Consider the following 9,813-nt stretch of genomic DNA (forward strand, 5'->3'; position numbering starts at 1 on the left):
TGAAAAACTTGCCGAAAAACAACTGATATTAGCTAAAACATGCTGAAATGGAATTGAAAAAGAAGAACAAGGTTAAGTTTGCAGAAGAAAGCAGAAAGAACACGTTTGCTGATTTAGATTTAAATAAGCAGAAATGAGCAAAACAATTAGGAAATTACCTAGAAAAAGCTGAATTTAGCAACAACAAAAACCAAAAATAGCCGAAAAGTAGCTGAAAAGGCAAAAAGAAGCTTAAACTATCCAAAGGAAGTGGAAGGAGCTGATATGAGCTAAAAAATGTGGAACTAGCTGAAAAAGCTAAATTTAGCAAAAAAAAAAAAAAAAAAGCTAAATACTATAGCATAAAAAGCTGAAACTTGTAGAAAAAAGCTGAAAGGAGCAAAACAAGCTGAAATTAGCAGAAATGTTAATTAGGCTGAAAGTAGGAGAAATTACCATGAAAAACTGAATAAACATGAATAAATCTGAAAACAGCTGATATTATCTAAAACAGCTGATATTATCTAAAAATGCAAAAAAAAAAAAAAAAGAACCAGAAAAGATAGAACAAAGTTAAATTAACAGAAGAAAGCAGAAAGAATGCATGTTTGCTGAAAGAAGCAGAAATGAGCACAAAAAAGTGGAAATTATTTGAAAAAAGCTGACATTAGCAAAAAACAGCTGAAAAGTATATGCTAAAAAGCAGAAAGTAGCTTAAATTACCAGAACAAAGTAGAATGAACACATTTTTGCTGAATTAGACTGAAATGAGTACAAAATATGTGGAATGAACTGAAATAGCTAAAATTAGCATAAAAACAGCAAAATAGTAGCTGAAATAATGCTGAAACTTGCAGAAATAAGTTAGAAGAAGCAAAGAAAATGTTGTAGTTAGCAGAAATAATCTGAAAGGAGCACAAAACAGCTGAAATTAGCTGAAAGTAGCTGAAGAAGTTTGAATGTTTCCACAAATTTCAACAATTTCGCTCAGAATGAGGACACTGTGGCTCAGCGCGTTGCATTTGATACACGGTGATAAATGACGTACTGAAGGACTTTCAGTAACCAGGTTCAGATGTTGTGCTGCCTATTTAAAAACCCCTGATGGTGTCAGTGCAAAGCTCTGAATTAAGTGATCCACCAACTGTGCATGTGACCCCCCCTACTCTGCCCTACCTCCACTTTGAGAAGGTTTGGACTGTACAGTAGAGTTAATTACTGCGACCCCCCTCTACGTCAGAGGGTTCAGGCCTGAGTTATCACCTCTCAGGCGCCCCCCGTGCATGGCGGTGACACCACCGTCCTCTGTTAAAACAACTTTAAAGGCCCCTCGCTCACGCTCTGAAAGAACAGAAACAAACCTATAAAACAGACTTAATGCAGGTTTTATCCTCTCAGATCAAAGGGGATCTGGGTCTGAGCTGCAGATTGTGTACCTGCTCTGTCGTTAACTCCCACTAGGAAAGCAGAAGACGGGTGGTCCAACCTGGTGCTTTGTCGTTATCTCACCTAAACCACTTCTGCTATTTAAACACATTCAGTCCGATTGTTGCTTCATCTGAAGCAAATCTGCCTCTGAGAGAAATGCCATATGTCCGATCTGTTGTTGGCTGGGAGCATGTCATGCGGCTTTTTAAGGAGGGGAAATCTTGATGCTGATAAAGCTGGTGGAAACGAGACATTACTGTGGCGATGAAAGGATTTTGTACTGGTGGAGCATATGCTGGCTGCTCTTTCATCTTTGTTTCATCTCTCTGTTTCAGAAGATTGGACAGGAAACAGACTGGCTCTCCTGGTCCTCTCCTCCATCTCAGCCCATCCATTCATCTTACCTCATCCGCCCCCTGCATCACTGCAGATCTATTCATAGCTCTTTTTGTCTAATTCCAGCATCCAGCCCACATTGCTTTTTACTCCGTTTCTGCCTACTTTTATTGAAGTTCCTCATCCAGAGCAGCAGCTGTGTCTCGCCCAGTGTTGAAACCACTGTCACAGCCTCTTGCACACCTTTCCACCTTTATTTTACCTCGTAGCTATCCTGCTCGGCCTTCCTCAGCTCTGTCAGTATGTGGTCCAACTTCTTTGTACAGCAGGAGGAGGATGGTCGTATGGGGGTGGCAGGGGCCGGGCAGGGTGGAGGCATGGCTGGAATGAAAGGGTTTAGAGGGCAAAGGCGGACCAACAAGATGAGTGACAGCCAGGAGGGAAAGATCAAGCTGGCTTTCTTTGTGGCTATTGTCGGGGTGACCCTGACCGTGTTGGGCATGGGGACAGAGTTTTGGGTGGAGTTGGCCCAGCCGAAGAATTTCAGCGGCAACCAGACCTGCCAGATGGCCCACTACGGCCTGTGGAAGGGCTGCGTCCGCACCCTGTGGGTGGCCGACATCGACCCGGAGAGGACGAGCTGCGGCCCTGCTGAACTACCTGGAGGTGAGATCAGAGTGTGGCTTTGTGTTCACAGTCCTGTGTCTCCGACCGTCTGCCTCACGTCTGCACGTTTGTGTGGCTTGAAGCTGCTTCCATGACGCACGCATCAGTCTGAAGTGGATTATCAGAGCTGGGTTGAAAACATTGATCCGATAGAGTCAGGTCGTCTGAACGGTTTCTTTGTGTTGAAACGTTTCGTCTTTCAAAGACTTTTGAACCACTTTGGCCATGGCTGCGTCAGAGGAGTCGACGGGGGAGAGGGCGGACTCCAGAAACCATCTGAGCACCATCAAACTGGTTGACCCACTATGAGAAGGTGCTGTTTATAAGACTGAGTTTGTTGCGGCTCCTCGGACTGATGAAGTCCTTTGGATGAAAGACGAAACGTTTCAACAAAAACAAACCGTCCAGAGGACCTGACTGAACTTTGTTGGATTTTTCTACCTGGATTATTGAACATGAATTAAAATATGTTGACACACTGAATTTCAGGTGCACGTTGTCCGCTGAACAAAGTCCACGTTTTCTTTATGTTTAAAACAGTAATCGCTTGAAGATGCTTATTTTTATTTATTTTTCTAACAGCAGAATAATCTTGTGATTTCTGTGCAAGATGTTTTATCTTTCCATTTCTTTTTTACACATTTCTTCTCACCTTGAATGTTTGTAATTTTCTACAAATTTGCAACAGAATAAATGTATTTTGGCCACAGCAGGCAGATGTCACAGGTCCATGAAGTGAGGCTCTGTGGAAAAACTATGAACAATTGCTATCTTACCTGTGGTAGATATCGCTTTGAGCAAACTCAGTTTGGAAAAATGGTTATTTTCTTACCAGACTGATGAGTATTCTGCCAGAAACATGATGATACTCCCACTAGAAGTTCCCCAGGCTGCACCAGAAGTGCTAAAGCTAACCACTGCTGCCTTTTGCACTTCCATAGAATTCAATGTAAATAACTATTTTTGCAAAATATGCATCAGTGTTTACAAAACAATTGCATGAATAACTATGATTTTTTTTTAAAGACTGGAATTGTTTTAAGACGGCAACAATTACCCCTTGGACCTAGCCCAGTTCAGACTAGCCATGAGCTCATCAGTTTGGTCAGAGTTAAACGCTGTTTCTTCAAGAGATTTAAGTAAGATTAAAAAACAACAACATTGTTTTTGGTAGCTGCATCATAAATGTCAATTTCAAAATGTGACTTTTTAAAATTTATTTATATAAATTTGGGTCCATTTTAGCTGCAAAAACAAGAAAGAAACTGAAACAATGAACAATGCTTTTTAAATGTATTAAGAAATAAAGTGCTTTTTTGTCAAAATATTTGCGCTAAAAACATCCAGCACATTTAGGTGATAAAGTTTTGACAGATGTCCATTTTTAGCGTGGCAACGTCTCTTTTATTCAACCTGACAGTGCCTAAGTTCTCCAGAGAGCGCTGATTATCTGCACAATGACCTAATTCTTCCCGAACCGGGAGTCTAGCTGGAAGTGACCTTCTGGAATCACTGAATCCTAAAAGTTTCCTCTCTCATGGCACAGTTAGACATCCAGCTCTCATCATTCCTGCGTTGCATCTCCGGCTGCTTCCAGCGAGCAGATTTCCTTCCAAGATGCTCTTTTGTTGTGTGAGAGAAGCCAGTCTGCTCCTGACAACCTCCCCTTGCACGTCCTACCATAGTTGGCCCACGCCGCTTGTCACAGATGGCTGTGGGCTCATCATATTTGCAGAAAAACAACTGTTTTTCGCCATCCCCGTCTTCTCCCTTTCACATCAGTGTTTACCCGCCTCTGGCTGCCGTCTCGAGCAAAGTGCGGCCTTCTGATGCCGCGTCTGTCATCTCGAGACCGGCGATCCATCTTCCGCTGCCCGCTGGAGAGGAACGTGACGGCTCAATAATTACAGTCTCAGCAGGGGTTTGGAAAGGGGGGGGGGGGGAAAGAAACAGTTGACTGTGATAGCACAACATGTTTCACAATCAACAGGGTGATAAATAGTGAGTTGCTCCACTGAGAAGTGTGTGCGAGTGCTCTCAGGCATATTTGTTTATGTGTGTGTGGGGGGGCAGTATGTGGTCATTTTAATCTTCAGCGGGTTAAAATCATCACTATGCATCTGTGAAGCCAAGTGGAATGTGACTACTTCACAGTTTTTGTCTAAATATAGAGGTGGGGGGTGGAGGGGGGGGGGGCAAGGAAGAGGGACAGACAGTGACAGAGGGAGAGTGGATGTCTAATGCAGTATTAACCAACTCCTGTGTGTTTCCTCTCCCTCCTGACTTCTCCTGCTCCTCCTCACCCCCTTCTCCATCTGTGGCTCCCCTCTCTTCCCCCTTTCTCTCTCCACCTCTCCATCTGTCTCTCCCCCTTCTCCTCTTTTGAACCCTTCATCTCTTGCTCTCCGTGATGATCCATAAGCATCCTTCCTTCCTTCCTCTCCTCTGCCTTTTATCCTCAGTGTTGTCTCCACTCGCTCTGGCGGCACCATATGTGCAGTGCTGGGTAATGTGTGTGTGTGTGTGTGTGTGTGGAGAGGTGCGTGCGTCTTCACGTATTCAAGCTAATGCTCGACTCATGGATATAAATAGGAATGATGCCTGGAAGGACAGAGTGCATGGATGCGTATAGTAGGCCCATCAGAGGAGACCAGCAGACATCCATGCAGGAGCGTCTCCATCTTATTTTCTTCTCTGTTCCCACAGACTCCAACTGCACCTACTTCAAATTCTTCACCTCTGGGGAGAACGCCGTCATATTCAAGAAGACGACAAACAGGAGTGAGATATTTTGTTTCAGCCCCTCCTCCTCACTTTCTGCTGCACACAAACAGTGGCTGTCAATGAAGATGCTCACGGTGGAGCTTGCAGGGCCACGCTGGTGGTTTTTGTCTTAGCTCATTAACTTCCACTGCCACCCCCTTTTCCAAAGCGAGCCATAAGCCTTCAGACTGATTAATGTGTTTGCCGTGCTGCTCGTTCCAGTGCAGCGTTCAGATTAGCTGCTGGAGACTTCAGTCGGCCATAACAATGGTCATCTAGAGCTTGATGTTAAAGTGGTGGGATGGTTCTACTGCACAAAGTCTACATTTTAATCAAGATGTTCAAACTACAACCTGCCAGATGGACAGTTTTAAGTGCATTTTTACAATTATACAGTGCAGTGAGAATGTAGGAACTTATGAACTGGATGAGTTTTAATGAAACGCTCAGTAAGTCATCATTGGATGTAAATAGGAACTACAACTGATGAACATCTTGGACTCAACTTGTTTTAAGATGGTTGCCACAGCTAATGGTAAATGGACTGTACTTAAAGCACCTTTCTATCTGATCAAGATACTCAAAGTGTTTTACAGCACAGTCTGTCCCTCATTTACCCAATCATACAGCACTAGATCTATACAAAGATTAATCTGCTTTATCACATTCATACACCGATGGGACACACATCGGAGGCAGTGAGGGGTTCAGTGTCTGCAGGGACATTTCGGCATGTGACTGCTAGTGGAATCAAACTGACAACTCTCTAACCACTCATCCACAGCCGCCCCAATTAATCAACCTTAGCAATTGCAAAAATGGCTAAAGCCCAGTTAAACCGACAGATGTTGAGCTAAAGTTTGGTTTGGTAGTAGCTGGGTGCAAAACACAAGTTAATATTTAATAAAACTCTGTACTTTGTTTAGTAAGTAAGTAAGTAAGTAAAAATTTATTTATATAGCGCTTCTCAAGATAAAAATCACAAAGTGCTTAGACAAACAAAGTTTTAAAAAGTGCACAAAATAAATGTAAGCAAACGCAGATTTAAAAAGATGAGTTTTTAGCTGGCCTTTAAAAGAAGCCACTGATCGGAGAGTTTGAGGAAGGAGTTCCAGAGTCTGGAACCACAGAAGAAAAGACTCTGTCTCCTTTAGTTTTCTGTTTGGTCTGGGAGACAATCAGCAGGTCACAGGACCTCAAAGCCCTGATCGGGGTGTAGGGATGGAAAAGTTCAGAGAAGTTTCCAATGAGAGCTATGTTTTGTAACCTTTTAAATGGTCCTAATCGGTAATTGTTTAGTTTTTGAAGTCGTCTGAAGTTTTGTTTTTGACTTTAGCTTTTTTTTTTTTTTAATCTGATTTTTAGTCTAGAAGAAGAAGAACTCAATCATTATTTGACCAAAATTCCAAAAAGGTCTGGATTCCATAAATTTCACTGGAAACTGAAGGGATGCCGAGCAGCGTACGGAGTCGGCATCTCATAGATGTATCGAACTAAAAGAAAAATAGTTAATTCTGTATAATTGAAATTCTAACATAGAAAATCTTAGTTATCCAGCTGAGACTAAAGCCTGTACACTGCGATACTTTGATTCTGCAAATTTGCTCAAATGCAGCGATGAAATTTAACATGACCAAGACCAAGGGCGGCTTTAAAATGATAAAGTTGGGCATAAACAAAATCATGGTATATATTTACTATATATATATATGCTTTATTTAAAAATATATATATTTTAGTATTACTGTGTATAATCAGTTCTGTGATAAAATATTTGTTCTGCAGAGAGATGAAAATACAAACTGTCTCTAGTTGTAAAAAATAAAGCCAATAAAAATCTGTTTTTTGTCAAGCCAGTATGAAAAGTAGCACAAGTGAAATCACTGTTCGTACTGTTAGCACTGTACGTAAACAGAAAATATGAAATCTCAACAGAATGACTCAAGAGTCAAACTTGGTGGTACATTTTTTTTTTACTGTTTTTTCACACTCCACGTACAGATGCTGTTTCTGCTCTTCCTCACAGATTTGAATCTGGCAGCAGCTGTCTTGGCCCTGCTGAGTCTCACCATGATGGTGATGGGCTCCATCTGCATCGCCATGTCGCTCAGCAAAGGCGTGATCTTCTTCCTCAAGCCAGCCTCCTTCTGTTTCATTCTGTCAGGTAAGAGCTCAGCAGATTTCCATTTTCTTTCTTGTAATCTTAATAATCCACAACTATTTGTCAGACCTAAAAGGGATAGTTTTGGAGCTTGTAAATTGGGGTTCTGCTGACAAGTTATGAACAGATAATATCTAGAGAGAGTAGGTAGAAAGAGTCATATTACTGACATGAGACTGAAATGCCAACTCCAATCTAAGCAAGCAACATTTAACAATGTTTACATGGTTATCATTTTAATGTTACACAGTTAATCTGACAGGAATATAACAATATTCCTGCAGGAAATACCTCAGCTTGCACCAGTGTGCTACAGCTAGTTTGTTTTACATTCAGCTATATGGTAATGTTGCTACTTGTGCTAGCAAATAATCATATAATTCAATGTAAATAATTTTCATTAAAAATGACAATGTAAAGGTCTATAAAATAGCATTTACATCTAGCGCAAAAAAGTTTTTAAGCCTGGCGTTGTCCTTACCTTTTACGGAAACCCACTTCAAAAGATTTTAACTACTGTTTTAAGAGATCAGAACTTCAAAACGCTCAGAAGGTGGCAATACATAATACTGCCTAGTACATACTAGGCACGTACCTTGTACTTACCTTGTACTTACCTGGTAATTATCAAGTAAGTACCAAATATGTACCGGGTGCTTACTTTAACTTATTGGATACTTAGATTATAATTACTGGATACGTATCGGTATTGCATATCATGTGCTGGGTACTTTCTAGTACTTCTCTAGTACTTACCAGATACAAACTGGGTACTTACTAGTTCTTACCAGGTACTTCCAAGGTTTTTACATGGTAGTTACCTGATACCTACAGGGACCGGGCTGGATTTGTTGCTCTATACCTACAGGGTATGTACCAGGTATGTAATGGGCGGCTGTGGATGAGTGGTTAGAGCAGTCGTCCAATGCGAGAGTTGGGGGTTCGATTCCACCAGCTGTCACATACCGAAGTGTCCCTGGGCAAGACACTGAACCTCTCATTGCCTCTGATGTGTGTCCCATCGGTGTATGAATGTGATAAAGCTCTGATTAATATCTAGATTCAGATTAGCTTTTGTAGAGATCTAGTAGAGTGCTGTATGAATGGGTAAATGAGGGCACAGATTGTAGTGTAAAGCACTTTGAGTATCTTGATAACTTAGAAAGGTGCTGTATAAGTACAGTCCATTTACCATTTACCATTTATGTACCATATACTTACTGTGTATGTATTGACTACATATCAAGTAACTATTGAGTACAGGTATGTAATTGGTTATGTACCTGATACTGACTGGGTATTTACTGGTTACATACTGGTACACTCAGGTACATACTCAGGTTAGGGTTAGGGCTAGTACTGGTACTGGGCTGTATTATGTATTGCTACCTCTCAGGGTAACTGGAAATCGATGCCTCTAATTAAATATCTGTGGCACAAAAGTTTATATATAGGTTGCAACACTCTAATTCTCTTCTGTTACCTTCATTTGCTCATTCAGGAGTTCTGGTCCTTCTGTCGGTTCTGATTTTCCACCAGTCGGTGCTGGCTCTGCTGTCCAGTGACCACTCCATTCCTCTTCACCACGAGCTGTCCTGGTCTGTCGCCTGCGTCGGGTCGGCGGGAGCCATTCTCATTTTCGGAGGTTTCCTTTTCATCATCCTCGCTCTCCCTTTCAGCCCCTGGCAGAAATGTTTGCCACACAAGAATAGCACCACTTAGTTCTTGAAAGCAAACCCACGAGCACAGTATTCTTAAAATGTGAGAGCAAGTGTAAACCAATTTCTCACAGCTGTGACTTTAAGCTCGCTCTTGGCATGTAACTTGCTATAAAAAGTCACACTAGGTCTTAATTACATTTATGAAAAATAGCCAACAACACATGCAGAACACAGTAAGGCCTCTAAGTAAACTTCACCTTTCTTTTATTTTTAGCTGTTGGAAAAACAAAGCGGACGACTGTTTGGAAATTTAAGCTGTTGATGTTGGGGAAAAAGTGTCAAAGATTTGTTTGCACATACCAGGAGCTGTACAACTGCAAATAAATTTATTTTAATTAAAATACTTTTCTACTTAATTCAATTTATAGTTGGTTTTCTATGAACCTAAAGCAATTCAAAGCACATTAGTTGTCCATAACTGCAAGGATAAGACACATACGTGGATAAAGTTCTGAAAATGTCAAGTCCCTATGTAAAAGAGACATGGTACATGTTTAAAATGCTCATACCAGTTTATTTAGGCCTTACTTTGACTGTTCTTCAGTTTGAAGGTGACATGGTGATTTATTGAGAGCCAACTATGGTTCAAAGATTTAAACACAAGCGATTTTTGTACGTTTCTACTTTTTGTTCTGCTTTCTGCTCCTTTGTTGACGTGAACAAGTTTGCCAACACAACAGTCACTGTGTCTTGATAACCCGTGGCCTTTTCAGCCATCCCTGATATCTATCCATCCATTTTATTTGCCTTTCTGAGTTG

The 9,813-nt window shown here is 41.3% G+C and overlaps 1 protein-coding gene across 1 annotated transcript; it reads left to right on the plus strand.

Annotated features, from left to right (window-relative positions):
* Positions 1–1,745: 1,745 nt before the first annotated feature.
* Positions 1,746–9,473, plus strand: cacng6b (calcium channel, voltage-dependent, gamma subunit 6b; the record flags this gene model as incomplete). The annotated part of the gene is given in 4 exon segments (XM_037676877.1): positions 1,746–2,409; positions 5,116–5,190; positions 7,199–7,336; positions 8,835–9,473. Coding segments are annotated over 4 exon segments (798 nt in total). The 3' UTR covers positions 9,056–9,473.
* Positions 9,474–9,813: the final 340 nt, after the last annotated feature.

Source organism: Nematolebias whitei, chromosome 5 (assembly GCF_014905685.2).
Source record: "Nematolebias whitei isolate Nwh7 chromosome 5, NemWhi1, whole genome shotgun sequence".
NCBI lineage: Eukaryota > Metazoa > Chordata > Actinopteri > Cyprinodontiformes > Rivulidae > Nematolebias > Nematolebias whitei.